Raw genomic sequence first — 14,918 nt, forward strand, 5'->3', positions numbered from 1 at the left:
CTAATTCCTTTTTGTGTAATATTATGTCTTTGGGGAAAATAGCAACGTGAAGAACTTACAAAAAGAAGAGAAAAGCTTTCAAAGAAAAGGGAGAAGCTCATCAAGGATGGGGGTGGCAGTGAAGCAGATAGAAATGTCCAAAACATAAACGAAGAGATGGAATCACTAACTGCAAATATAGACTACATTAACGACAGCATTTCTGACTGCCAAGCAAACATTATGCAAATGGAGGAAGCAAAGGTAGGTCAAATATTAATGCAAAAATGGTAAAATGGAGAAAAGAAAAAACAACGGTGTTAGCCTTGAAAATGTTCTCATTTAGAAATGAATTTTGTTTTGGCTGTATAATTACTGAACTAGGAAGTGAAAATTGGTAAAAACTTCGGTGAAGTTTGAAATGAAGAGTGTTTATACAACTGAACTTTCAGATCTGAGCTTTAGTGTCAATAGTGTAATGCAAGTTAAGATTGCAAAGCATTTAAATGTCAAAGCTGATGCTTTCTGTTCTGCTGGCATTAAATTAATATAACTCTTGGGCCTGAAGGCTAACAGCTTGTATCCTCTTCCTGCATCTGTTGATATGCTTCCTCTCCCTTGTATTGTTTTTGTATACTTTAAATATATTTAAATATTTTTTTATGTGAGAATTTATGTAAATTCATCATATTGCATTTTAGTATATTTTCAATTGTGAAACAGTGGCTTTCTATAACTAAAGAGCCTTTTCAGGCCAAGTTGCTTGTTTAGGGTTGGCTTTTCAAATGGTAATTTAGTAAAAGGAAATTGTCTATTACGATTGATGCAGAAATTTGAATATTACCAAAAGCAGTGAAATCCAAATGTGAAAACTCTTATAATGCGCATCATACCTTACATGTTCTAGCAGGAAGAATCCACCACATACAATCTCCTAGGTCTCTTGGCACATGGTGGCATGAAGTCTGAACCTGTCATACTTACCAGAATTTTTATATGGCAGTGCCTGAGTTCTCCCTCTCCCACCTTGGGCTAATCTGTGCTTTAATGCATGTTACATCACCAGCAGCTTCTACTATTTTACTCACATCAGAGTTTCTTGAATTTTGGACAGCATAGTGCAAAGTTACAGGGCTTTACTAGTAAAGAAGCAGTGAACACAAAAGGCTTAATAATTTTTAAGGGTACCACAGTGCTTATGCTGACTGAGAATAATCAGAAGAAAAATGAGGAAAAGACCAGGGGGAGAAGTTTCAAATGCATGAAGGCTGCAGAGAGTGAAGAAATGCACTCATTTCTGCATCCACTGTGAATAGCTTAGCTTGTAGAAAGAAGGGGTCTGAGTTGGTGGTTGGTAAGAGCTTTCTAGTAGGAAAGGAACTGAAGCACTGGAAGAGACTGGGAAGGCTTCAGAGTCTGTACTGTGGGGTGTTTTGGGGGTAGTTTGGAAAAGAAATCTTTCGGGCATGGTTTAGCGGTACCAAGGGGATGAACTGGGTGGTATTGCAGCATCTTCACTGTTTCTATTTTCTACGATTACTGTAATGATTTAATAAAAAACAAACAAACAAAACCAAAAAACATTTTTCACAATCTGACTGTTTTTATTGTTGCACACATAGGAAGAAGGAGAGACCTTGGATGTAACAGCAGTGATTAATGCTTGCACTTTGACAGAAGCTCGATATTTGCTTGATCACTTCCTCACGATGGGTATCAATAAGGTAATGCATTAAGCGAAATATGTATGTGCCAGGACTATGCCATGTACCAGGAGCAGAGCTGTGCTGACGTAAAGACTGACTAATGTGCATTAAACAAAGCAAAGCTGGTCCACGCTACTGAGTCACGCTGGTTCTCGGTGTGAAGGCCCTTGAGATCCATTGTCCCCTTCAACTTTTTGCCTGTTTTTCAACCCTCAGGAGAGCCTACTTCACTGTGCTGATTACCTCATGTTGTTCCTGTAAGAACACTAGCTTTTCATAATCAAATAAATTTCTTTCTATGTTTTTCATCAAGCTCCTAAAGAATACTCAGGATCTCTTTTTTTAAAGACTGGCTTAGCCACTTCCTTAAAAATATGAACCTTTAAAAAAATTTTTTTCGGGTATATATTAATGCGTGGCATACTTTAGTCAGACTTCTATTTTTAAGTAGAGCAATAAGGGCTTTTTCTGAAAGACTTGGGGAGTAATATTTTCAAAATGAGTATTTGGCAGTTTATAACCCTGTGCACACATGTATCATATGCTCTTGCTGCTTTTTTTCTTTCTGTTTGGAGGCCATACTCAGTGTCATTGAATCAAATGAAAGATTTCAAGGCTATTGAAACGGGCTTTGGGTCAGTTCCACTGACCAATTCTCTGTTCTTTCTCTGCATTCTTGATTCATCACTCTGCAGGTAATCAAAAAAGTTTGTGGTGTTTGTTTTTTATTAAAAAAAAAAAAAAAAAAAAAAAAAGGAAAATTCCCACAATCACATTGGCTTCTGCAAATTTCAGTCTTGATTTTTTTCAGCCCTGGGGTGGGTTAAATGGATACCTGATTCCTTGCAGCAGAGTTAATGTGAGAGAAGTGCCTCTGACTTACTCTGCTAACAATTTCTCCTTATGATAAAAAGCTTCATTATGTGAAGGCATTTCTCCTCTTTCTGATAAGTAATTGTTGTGTAGAAAAATGAAGGTATATTTTCTTGCAAAATTGGTCATGCCTGCTGTCTATTCTGTTGTTTGTTTCCACGTGCAAAATGTGTCTATTGATACGTTGTTTTAGTTCATGATAAAATCAGAATCTAATGTGTAAGTCCATAGTACTACACTTCTTTCTCAAGTGCTAGCACTCGAAGTCCTCTGTTATCCCACAAGTCTTTAAGAAGATGTATTGTACCTTCATTTTCCGTACTGTTTCTTCTATTTGGAAACCATTCTCTGTAAAATTCCCACTAATCCATGAGTCTAGGGAAGTTCCCTTAGAACAGATTCTCTCTTAAGTTAGGCCATGAGATCTTTCAGCAGAAGCTGAAAGTTCTCTGGGTAATCCTGTAGGAAAGATTACTGTTCTGGGGTTGGTGTTCGTTCTTTTGTGTTTTTTTTTTTTTCTTCTGTTGTTTGCTATAGAGTATCATAGATAATAATTAAAAAAAAAAAGAAGGTACTTATTTGTGAAAAATGAAGGTGTTGATTTTTCAGATGCTTGCTACTCTTAAATGCAAAGGATCTATAAATTGTACTTGGGAGTCACGTCCAACTTAGCCACTAGATGCATATTTGCAAGGCAGAGTGTGAGGAACACAAGTTAAGTGAATGCTTAATGAGTCCCTTTAAAAGAAAATTAAAAAAAAAAAAGACCTTTAGTTGACACCTGATCTTTAGGATGTGAGAGAAAGGTTACAACGTACACGTTGTTTGTGTTTGTAGTTTTTAAAAAGTTTTGGCAATTCTTATTTTGTAACAAAAGAGTTGTGATAAAGCATTTTTCATCTTTTTCTTTTTTTCTCTCTCCTAGGGTCTCCAAGCAGCTCAGAAAGAAGCTCAGATTAAAGTTCTTGAGGGACGCCTTAAGCAGACGGAAATTACTAGTGCTACTCAAAACCAACTGCTGTTTCATATGCTAAAAGAAAAAGCTGAGTTAAATCCTGAACTTGATGCTTTGCTGGGTCATGCTTTGCAAGGTAATTTTGTCATCTTGTATTCCGAATAGTCAGCTGCATGTCATGTTTGCCTTTCATGCATGCTGTACTGGGCGTTCTAGGCTGTTTCTTTTCTGAATAGATGCTGTATTTTAACATCTTATAATTAAACTCTATTTCACAATTGATGTGCATGTATGTCATTGTTAAGTATATCCCCTCGGCAGTGAAATGTGGGAAGTAAAGAAGTTTTTTTTATTATTGAGACTTTTTAAACTCAAATAATCTGCTTGTTATTTTTACAAAAGATGAAGCATTTACAATCTGATATGATTTTAACTTCTGAATGTGAAATTCTAAATATGCTGTCCTGTTCAATCATCATATGTTAGTGATTGTGAAAGTGGCATTCTGTGTCTGTTACGGCATCTATTCTACTTCTCATGAGATAACATTAAGAAAAATTTGGAATACATTTGGGTACTTTTGTTTTATTTCTTTTTATAAATGGATATGTTTTGATTGGAGTGTTGCTTTTGTTTCCTTGTTGCTGTTATTTACACAGACCTAGATAGCGTACCATTGGGTAAGTATGTTTAGCTTTCTGTGTACTGTACAGCTGCATGAGTTACTAATTCATTCATGTTCACTAACTGGTGCATCTTAGAATCTGTGAGTTTGTGAAGTTTGCATGAACTATTCTGTAAATGTACTCATTATCATGAGCTTACAGAGCATTTCTTCCTTTCTGAAACCACCCATAGCCCTCATGTTAGTTAGATTTGTCAGATAAGAAGTGAACACAGTAAGCAGAGCTGTATTTCAAATTTGTGACTTGCTGCTTATGAACGTATAGTATGTTCAGACAACATAAAGCTATTTGGTGATACACTACTGCTATAGTTGTGACAAATTCCGCTTATCTTTTTGGGTCTGGAAAAAAGTAATTCTTAACATGCAGGTCATTTTTAACCTTTTGCAGATAGCTTATTTTGTAATGTAAGTATTTTACAGAATGCAGATTATATCTCACTTTATCAATTGATTTTGAGGAGATGAGTCTTTTGTTGTTGTTGTTGTTGTTGCTTTTAAATCCTTCCCAAATAAATTATGCTTTTCTCCCTTCCCTTGCTCCTAGCCACAAAACTTGAAAAAAATATTCCTGATGTCAGTGACAATTCCTTTTGTATTGTCTTGTATTACTTCTAATCCCATTATGCTGTCCTGTGCTAGTTTGCATAGGCATCTGAAACATTTCAAAAGCACAAGACTGCCTGAAATTGTATAGATCATCATCTGGTGTAAACTGGTGAGAACTTTGCCAGCTTCCTCACAGGTGACACGTGAAGATCTGTGTCAGGGCATCTTGCTGCATACAGCCAGTATTTATTCAGGAACCTCAGTGGTTACTAATATCATAGTGTATCTAAAATGGACCCTTAATATGTGTGCATGTGTGTGTGTGTTCACCCCTGTTGGAGTTAGAGCAATGCTTCTCCAGTCAGGAAGTTAGTATTGCATTTTCTTTAGTTCTGGACAGGCTTTTACTTATTAACAGCATCCGGAGCAGTGAAAAGACACTTGTTAAATGCATTGGAACGAAGCTCTATCGTGAAAATTTTTGCAGTGTGTATCTCATTAAAGAAGCTTTTTAACACTTTGCAAGCATGAACTGAGGCTTTTAAAACACCTAAGCCACTCAGGACGATGCTAACACTTTATAGGAAGGAAACTTCACTGTGGGTGTATCTTGGCTGAATATGCTGTACTAACCTCAGTCCACACTGAAATCCAAACTTTTGATAGTCTGTGCTTTGTGGATCACTGGTGGCTAAACCTTTTGAGCTGCAGTTCAGACACTGTTGTAGTGAGGCTTTGAGGCTGGAACTGTCAGCTGGTCAGCAGGGACTCTGTTGGTGCAGGGGCTCCCTGGTAACCTGAGGTGGAAGTGTTGGGTGGCAGCAGATCCTGAGACCAATTTGGCCAGGCTGCTGGACAGCTCAGTGGCAGTACCCAGCCAGCCCCATCCCAAGTAGAGGGGTTGCACTTCCAGGGTGCTTGTGAACAGTTCCCTTGAATGCCTACTTTCAGCGCTGATATCTTCAAAAGTTCTTAGCCATATGAATACACTTGGCTTGAAGAAGTTTGCGCATTCCCCAGTGTAGTTGTGCACCTACATTCAAGCATTGACTTAAGAAAAGGGTTCAGTCTGCAGAAAAGTACATCACAGGCTCAGATTTTGACCCTAGAATGGGTTTTGAATGCACACCTGCCTTGTGTGTGGATGAATCAGCTGCCAATCGCTATCCCATCTGCTCTTGTGAAGAGTTAACATGACCACGAAGTTGAGTCCTGAAGGGTTGCTGGAGTGACTCCTTCCTGAAGAATCGTAGGATCTGCTTTTCCTTCCCATCTGTGACATCTGGACGTTCATGGATGTGACTCATAGCCATGTATGTGCAGATCTTGAGAGGGCTGGTCAAACGTCATTTCCTCTGGACGAACTGTGCTGGTGTGCTATGTTGTACTGGTACTCTACATTTGCCTCTGCATGAGGATGAAGACAAGTCATCAGAAAAGCTCTCCATTGTTCTATAATCATTGGTTTATCAGCAGTCTCTCAGCTTCTCCTCACAAGCAGTACTGCCTTCATTAACTTTATTGCTCCTTTCATCTCTTCTCGCTCAGGACTCCTTGCAGAATCTTGCTCTTCTGACTCTTCTTATTTCTTTTTGTTGATTCTGTGTGCTGGTTTCTACCTGCGGATTTCCTGCAGTCTTCCTGTGCTGAATTGCAAACAAACTGAAGAAAAATATCAATACACGTCAGGCCATATGAGTGTGAGCCTACAAATAAAATCCCATCTTTTGTGGCCATCCCACACTTTCTACTTTGTTACCTGTAAAAGCTGATCGCTAGTCCTTTATGAGAAGGGGATGAAGTAACATCACCCTAGTATGAATCTTGTATTTTTAAAAAATGCATTTATTTTATTGATGCTGCTTTTGTGCCTTGCTAGAAAGAGCAATACTCTAGATCCCCTCTTTTGCAGAAGACAGAATAATAATGTGTATAGAAAAGGTGCGCTCAAATCCAGGATGGAACAAAAAAGAAAGTTCAGAGTGCTATTCCTGTGACTCTGCTTTCTTTATACTATTGTTGTATTTCTGATAATTAAGGTTACATTGTTAAAACTAATACAGCAGTGGAGTACCTTTGAAGTGCATTGTTGGTGTTGGTGCTAGATCCATGTATGGTTTTGACTTTTTCAGGAAACATTTTTAGATGTAGCATACACAAGAAGACAGCATTTTCCTTTTCTTTTCTTCATTCCTTCTCAGAATTCAACTGGAAACTATGTGTCTTTCCTCCCTTTCTCCAAAGCATGAGCTTGCACTTAAAACATATACACAGACAAACCTATTTTCAGATGGGTACCAAATATATTGGTTCTATGCATTACAAATGGTATCTGCTTTATGGCAGAAATTAAGTAAATAAACTTAAAGTGTCTCTAATAATAAAAAAGAGATGTAATGGAATGTCATTAGAAGGTTATTTAATCCTTCATGAGTATGTTTCATGAGTATGTTCAAAAATAAGGGACTTTGCTTGCAGGAATGTATTACCTATGTCCTTAAACTATGCTTAAAATGTATTATTAGAATAAATGCAAGTTAGGGTATTTGGTTTCCCAACAGTTTGGAATTGATTGTACATATGCCCTGGACTGGTTGTCTCAGCTTAATGTTTTGCACCGTTTGCATGCAGACATGTTAATCTGATGTTTGACAGTGTTGTTGTGACATGCATGCGGGTTTTGTCTTTTGTGGACAGGTTTGTGTACCCATTTTACTTCAGGAGCACTTCTACTGAACAGCTTCGTTTTACAATTGACTTCAAGAAAATCTCTTTTTAGGAAGCAGTTCTATAGTATTAAATGGTGGCATCATCCTGTTTTGAAACCTAAATGCTTATAAAGTTCTTGCTTCTTGTCAGCCTGAATGGTGCCATTCTCTATAAGCTGAGGTTGAGCCTCAGCTTGCTAGCTAGTTAAAAATACAATTTTTTTTTCATTATAACCAGGCTGATTCTGTCTTAGAGAAAGAAGATTACAGAAAAAGAGGAGGAAGAGACATCCTTACTGTCCATTGATTTAAATCCTGTCTCTTCCATGTCTTGCAGTTAATTTCCTTTGCTTTATCTTCTTTCTTCCAGATTTCCTTCTAGAATTTATTTCTGGTTTTCTGTCATCCCTGTTACTCTGCTACAATAGATAGAGGACCACATTTGGCACAATATGCCTAGGTGTATGACTTACTTAGATTGTATGAAAAAACTTAGTTTAGGTACCAGGAAAATTCAATGGGGACTGGCTAGCAAATAGTCAAGGTATTTTGAAAATCCCTGCCTTTTGTATGCTGTTCATCTACATTCAACATTGTCTAAGCTGTTTTGTATAGCACTTAAAACCTGCACGTCCTGCTGTAGACGGACAGACTAACATTACTCTTTTGGAAATTTTCTAGAAAATTTGGAAGATAGTACTGATGAGGATGCCTCATTGCATAGTCCTGGGACAGAAGGAAGGTGAGCAATCTTTGTTAACAGCTAACTGGATGTGGTTCCAGAAAACGTACTGTCATTTCCTCTTTTTGTAACACATCGTGTATCTGTTAGAAGATACCTCTGGTGTTGTTTCGTTACACTTTGCCCACCATTTCAGTAGAAAGAAGAATCAAATCAAAATACACGTTCTGCAAAAATATGATTATTTTCTTTCTAACTGTGATGCAATTTTTCTTCTAGTTCATTATCTTCAGATCTTTTGAAGCTTTGTGGTGAAGTCAAACCCAAGAACAAGGTAGGCTGTACAATGATGATGATAATTCATCTACACATCTTTTAAATGATTCTATGATTCTATAATAATTCATACTTTAATGGCACCTTCTGGAGAATGCTCTTTCTTTGCTCCAGAGACATTAATGAACGAAGACACGCAAAAGGTGAACTGATGTACTGTTCATGTGATTTGTATGTAATATGCTTTTGTGTGATCCTCTCTGAGAAGCAATGATAAAAATATACTTTTTCATTATTTTGTGGTTGAATTTTTACAGTTTCAGAAGAGATACATTCTTCCAGTTACTAGCACTCCAAACTGGAGTAGATTTGCAGTTTAGTATTAGTCAGGCTGCAGTTTAATGTTAATGCCAGTGGGAACTGTGAACATGCTTATTGTTTGCAATTTACTTCTGTGGTCATAGAAATGTAAAGCAAGTTTATAAAATAAATAGAAGTTTGACCTCCAGACTCTTAATTACAGTTGGAATTGGAGGAATATATCTACGCTGGCTGCAGTTTTAATATTAATGCCAGTGAGAACTGGTAACGTGTGCACTGATTGAGGTTTTGCTTCTGTGCTCACAGGAGCATAAACCAGGTTTGCAAAGTAAATAGAAGCTTAGCCTCCACTCTTCTAACTGCAGTTGGCTTTGGAAGAATGTATCTAGGTTGCCTGTTGCATTACTGGTAGCGTTCGTTGGTGTGCAGCTCTTTGGGCAGGTAAACCGAGTGAGTTTGGTCTGGAAATGTTGGCATAAAATAAACATGTCGTTTTTGTAATGCCTCTGTTCAGACTGTACCTTTGTCTTCCCCAGTGGCCTTTCTTTCCCTGAGGAATAGATCTTGATTTCACAGCATCATCACACCTAACATGTATGATCAGTTTTTTTAAGAATGACTGTTGCACAAAGCTTTGCGTGGTTTTCTGTTATTTTCAAATTGTTGAAATGCTGAGCAAATCTTAATTCATGTTGGCTTAAACTACTTTTCAAGTGACATAAACTAAGTAAGAAGCAGAATTTGTATATCAGAAGAAGCATTGGTGTAAGAAGTCATGCCAATATAATTGTAGCTATTTAAATTTACACTTCGCTTTATTCCTCTCTGCTTTATAACATTTCATTTGGATAAACCTTAGGAGAGTAATATTGTACTCCTGTAGTATTGACAGGCACTTGTAGTTGGTTGAAAGGTTATCCTTGGAAACTAGTTGTCAAATCAATGTTTCGTGCTGTTGAATTTGACTTGCCTCCTCTGAAATCGTTGCCAAAGAGTAGAGGTGAGCTCCTTGATTTAGTTTCCAAAAGTAGTTGCCAAGTGATCGAGGCAGGTGCTAATTACCAGCTAATGATAAGCTTAAATGTAGCACACTTGACACATACCATGAAATGTTTAAGTCGCAACTTGTTTTTTGTTTGTCTCCAGGCCCGCCGGAGGACCACTACCCAGATGGAATTGCTATATGCAGACAGCAGCGATTTAGTCTCTGACATTAGTGCTGCAGACTCTACTTTGGCTGGCCCTCTTGGAACAGTTGCAGAAACCCAAGAAAGTGGGATGGCTGCTGACACAAATGATACTTCTGCTAGGGACAGAGAGTTTATTCCCCCACCATCTGGCTTACCTTCTAAGATAGGCAGCATGTAAGTTTGGCCATGCTGTACTAATTATCCTTCGCTTTTAAAAAATGCATGCTGCCAATTTCTTTTAATCTATTATTTTAACTTTACAAAGGAGGTTGATACACTTGAAGCTTACTAAATAATACTGACAAAGCTCCTCCTTCTTTTCTACCATCACCACTCTAGAAAATAGAAATGCATTGTTGTAAGTAATATGTTTCTTATTGAAGATACAAGTTCTGTTAAGTTGCTTTGTTATAGTAAAATTATTGTAGCCTTGTTTCTAAGTAGTTGGAAAAATCCATGTAGTACCTTGGATACTTTGCTATATTAGTGCACTTTCTAGGGAGCTAGTGAGAATCTGCTTAAAACAGCAGAGAGATTAAAAAAAAAACCACCCCAAAACCTAACCCAAAAACTTTATATAATGTAGTAATAGTATCTGTATATGGTCCTAACTAACTATTAGGTAAAATCTTTCTGTGAGTCATCTTGTGTGGACCATGCTTAAAATGAAGAAGTCTATACAATAATAGAGCATGCAAGTGTAAAGTTGAAAGAAACATGTTGATATTATGAATCCTCAAAAATCCTTTCTATTTGTAGGTTGCACTTACCTGCAGAACAGATTTGCTAATTGAAAGTATTACTTGATGCCAATAGAACTAAAAATATTATTTTTGTCTTTTTACTTTGGGGCCAGCAGGTCTCTCTCACATGCACACTCTTTTTTTCACTTGTTCTTGCTGTTCTTTCTATATCTACCAATATCACTGTTGGTTATTAGCCATTCACTGCTAGAGACCCTTTTCCTGGCTTTTTAGGTACTAGCTCCTATATTGCACAAACTCATGCGTAAACTGAATGCGCTTGCCACATTCAGTGATATGGAAAAACTGTGTCCCATAGCTATATTTATGTTACAGGTTCTGGAATTAGGCATCTTTCACTATCCATCTGTCCTATTTGCATAATATTTTTACAGCAGTCTCCATCTAATGTACATTTGCAATTTGTATTATTTTTACTATGTATTTCTAGCATCTGCTTGAGGTGGCAATCATGAACAGTAAAACACTGCTGACAGCAATTATTAACCCATGCTGATGGCTTCAGTGCATTTTACAAGTAGAATCTGCTTGGAAATAATGCTCTTGGGGGTGAGGATAGGTGGAGAAACCCACTTGTTTCAGCAGTTAGTGTGAGATCACTAGAGACTTTTGAAGCTTCAAGATTTAAAACATCAAGTGTTATGACCTGGCATCCAAGACTCAGGTAATACCAACTTTTGCCTCATTCCATCTTCTAGAATGTATCCATTTGTGAAAGTGAGCCAGCAACGAGGCAAAACAGGATTTTCTAAAAACTGTGTTCTGTGAGCATTAGTGTGTTACATACTGTCAGTAAATCAATTCAATCAGCAGTAGGCCTCACATATATTTTGGTTTGTTATTCATCATGTTTTAGCAGATAAGTGATCAAAAATTCCCACAATTAGTTTGCAGTGACTTCCTCACTGTAATTGAGATGCTTTTTCAAAACTAGAACTCAATATACTTTATACAGTTTTGCTATGTTTGCTGGTCACTGGTCATTGTTGAAGAAAGGTTCTCTTTGTGAGCCATCTGGCCTTCTTATATGGGCCTGTATCTCTTGTAATAAAATACATTCTTCTGGAACAGATTGTGGTCTTATCTGCAATAAACATTATCTCCCTTGTGGCACTTACTTAAGTGGCATTCGGGGATGTAGAAGCAGTAACAGTGACCCAAAGTACGCATTCTTGAAGCAACAGAAATTAACTATATGCTTAGGTGCAAATCCAGGTGTCTGCATGTGTACAAACTGCTCCATGCTGGAAACCGCTCAGTTTTCTTAGATCTGTGGTGATTCAGAGAGGCACCTAAATGCACGTGGGCGACAGTTAGTTGGTTGGAATTCTGTTTACAAAAATGGCTAGTGCCGTTGTCCTTTGATATGCTCAACTCACCTACAGCGGCCTCTTCAGAGTCGAGTGGTCTCCTGTAGGTCTTGTGCCAGCTCTGTTCAAATGTCTGATATCCTGGGAAATCTAAAAGGGCACTGGAAACCTGTAATTAGGCGTGTATCTTGCTCCTTTTCATTCAGGTCATTGACATCATGCACCTGTTTTTTACATCTATGCTTAGGAAGTTCATTCCAGCAAGGCTGCTGCATTTTTATAATACCTGCATTTGCAGGCTTTCAAAAATAATTCATAATATAATCATGCTCTTTACATCTTCTTCTGAGGATGTGCCACTGTGGAGTCAAAGACGGAAGACTCAAGGGGCAGGTAGAGAGTGAGCAAGAGGGAGCTGGCTCCATGTCTGAGTATGCAGGACGCAGTGTGAGGCAGAGAAGCTTTGGTTCCAGTTTCTGGTGTGGTTTATTTAATCTAGTAGCTGCACAGTAGACACGTAGGCAACCATGGCAGTGGAGACTATACCCAAGTTTGTCATCCTTGCTGAAAGATCTAGCTATCAGGCTGATCATATGATTTGCCTTGTGACACCAGGACTTTTGCATTCCTAAATCCATCCTGGTCCAGCATAAAGAGAGGGACGGAGTGTGTCCTGTTCCACCTCTTTTTATGTCCTTTGCAGAGTATGCCTAAAGGTAAGGGAGCCCTGCAGAGAAATGGGTCCTCTGGCCTCAAGGAGGGAATTGAACCCACCTTCTCCCCCTGTTTTTGACTACTTTAACTGCTAGGCTTTTGTACAAAAGCAGACAGGTTATCATTTGTCCTCCTTTTCTTGTCTCTTGAAGACCCTCGGGGAGCCCTAGGGTCTACACACAACTCTTGGCACTAGGTCCTACAGGTAGGACCTTCACCTTCCAATTAGGGCTTGTGTTCAGTGTGCATGTGATCACTTGAGAGAGTCAGTCTCAGCTACTTGACTCAAGTAGCTGTTCTTGGTTGGGCTGTCCTTGTTAAATCATGTTATTCTGCATGCCAGTCCCCAGGTGGATTTTATATAGCACAGACTTCATCTCAAGGGAAACTGCTACAGCTTTTCTCACGCAGAGAAGTTTGCAGCTATGTAGATCCAGAGTCTGTAGAGCTCTGAAACCAGATGCTAGTAACAGTTTCAGGCAGGTGGCCTGCCAGCTGAACTTTGTCTGCTTAATAAAGTTGTGTGGCACAAAAGCACTTTCAGAATCTGCTTTCTCTCTTTTAATGGGTGTTTCTGGTCCTTATATTCATAGAAACAACATCTAAACACACACAAAAAAGGATAAACCAAAGCAAATGTTGATTTTCTGATTGCCCAGCTAGTGAGAAACAGGAGTTCAGAAGAGTGGTGACGATCCAAACTCCCTTCTTTTATCTGACTGTGGTGAAATGATGACATTTGGGTGTCAGCATTAATATTGCACTCTTGATCTTTTTGCTATTTTTAATGGGGAGTAAAAGGTTGGGAGAAAGACCACAGTGACTGTGAACTGGAATTATTTCAGAGCAAGAACTAGAGAGACAAAGGAGGGATGGAAAGCAAGGAGGAAGGGAAGGGGGGACAAAGAGAAGCAATGTTATAATAGTCAGGGTGTTGATGGGAAATACTTTTTCTCACTTCCTAATTTTGAATTTGATATTGAAACATGAATATGTTGATGCAAAGTTTAATTCATTTGTAAGAGTCATCATGATTTCCCTGTTCTTCATGTCTGTAAGTGGTCTATTGCAGATAAAAGTTGCAGAATCTGAAATTTTAGATCTTAGACCTTCCATCTCTCCATGGTCCTAATTTGAGTTGCATACTCCACTGTATTTCTTTTGGTCAGTCTCTTTTATTATTGAATTATTAGATCTCCTTTGCATATTCAGTGCCTGGCTCTTCATATGTTGATGAACTGTGAAAGTTAATAAATTTGGTGTATTTTTATATTAAAATGAGAGAACAAATTCAGAGTCCGTAGATTCAAGAGAGACAATAATAGATTAAGCACATTCTGAAATTTGAAATCTGAGTGGGAGAATGACAGCTAATGTAAGAAAAGCAAGTTTGTAAAGGGCCTTAAGGTAAGATAATGATTCCTCTCGCTTTAGTTCTAGACAGCCGTCTCTGTCAGAGAAGAAGATACCTGAGCCTTCACCTTTAGCAAAGAGAAAAGCCTATGAGAAGACAATGGAAAAGACAAAGGCAAAAGAACAAAAACTGTAAGACTCTTTTAAATTTATTTTCTCTGACGTAATTTAAACCTCAAGTATATTTTCTTCAAAAATAAATCTGTATTTTTCTATTTCTTTAAATCTAGGATGGTTTTTATCGTTGGCAGTGGAATTTTTTTTTTTTTTTTTGCCAGAGTATTTTTCTGTACAAAATAACTCAGGAACAGAGCCCTGAGAAAATGTCCTTCAGAGCATTTGCAAATGGCTTTTTTTTTTTTTTTTTTTTTAAAATTGAAGTCATCAATTGCTCTGAGAAACTGCAGTTTTATAAGAATTTCTTCATTTTACATATGTGTGTTTTCTGCCTGGAGCTTTCACTGTTAGCACATAAACTTTGAACATTGTGCCACCTTGCACCCTGCAGCAGGTTGTAGTCCTGCATTTATTGCCTTCTCTGGGAAATATCTGTAGCTTGCATTATAATTTTATTTATTTGCTTAAGAAAAGAGCATCTAACATTTGAGGCATGTTGCATTTAACTTCTCTAACCATTCATAACCTGTTAAAGAAGATGTTCTTTTTTTCTTGTAGCTCAGATTCTGGAGCCCCAGAGACTAGTCTGTCACCTCCTACTTCCCCACCAAGCCGGCCCCGTAATGAAATGAATGTTTTTAGTCGTCTTACTGTTTCTCAGGGAAACACATCAGTT

General features: G+C 37.9%; 1 protein-coding gene across 1 annotated transcript in view; it reads left to right on the plus strand.

The window, feature by feature from the left end:
- The window catches only part of KIF21A (kinesin family member 21A), a gene marked incomplete at its 5' end in the record, with an annotated part of 61,729 nt that overhangs the window by 29,729 nt on the left and 17,082 nt on the right, over positions 1-14,918 (plus strand). Inside the window, 9 exons of the mRNA XM_009577642.1 lie at positions 43-243; positions 1,602-1,703; positions 3,484-3,649; positions 4,173-4,193; positions 8,137-8,197; positions 8,417-8,471; positions 9,881-10,098; positions 14,147-14,257; positions 14,801-14,918. The exon at positions 14,801-14,918 is cut by the window's right edge and continues 7 nt beyond it. Coding sequence (XP_009575937.1) covers positions 43-243; positions 1,602-1,703; positions 3,484-3,649; positions 4,173-4,193; positions 8,137-8,197; positions 8,417-8,471; positions 9,881-10,098; positions 14,147-14,257; positions 14,801-14,918 — 1,053 coding nt within the window. The remainder of the gene's footprint in view (positions 1-42; positions 244-1,601; positions 1,704-3,483; positions 3,650-4,172; positions 4,194-8,136; positions 8,198-8,416; positions 8,472-9,880; positions 10,099-14,146; positions 14,258-14,800) is intronic.

This window comes from Fulmarus glacialis, unplaced genomic scaffold (genome assembly GCF_000690835.1).
Source record: "Fulmarus glacialis isolate BGI_N327 unplaced genomic scaffold, ASM69083v1 scaffold3670, whole genome shotgun sequence".
NCBI lineage: Eukaryota > Metazoa > Chordata > Aves > Procellariiformes > Procellariidae > Fulmarus > Fulmarus glacialis.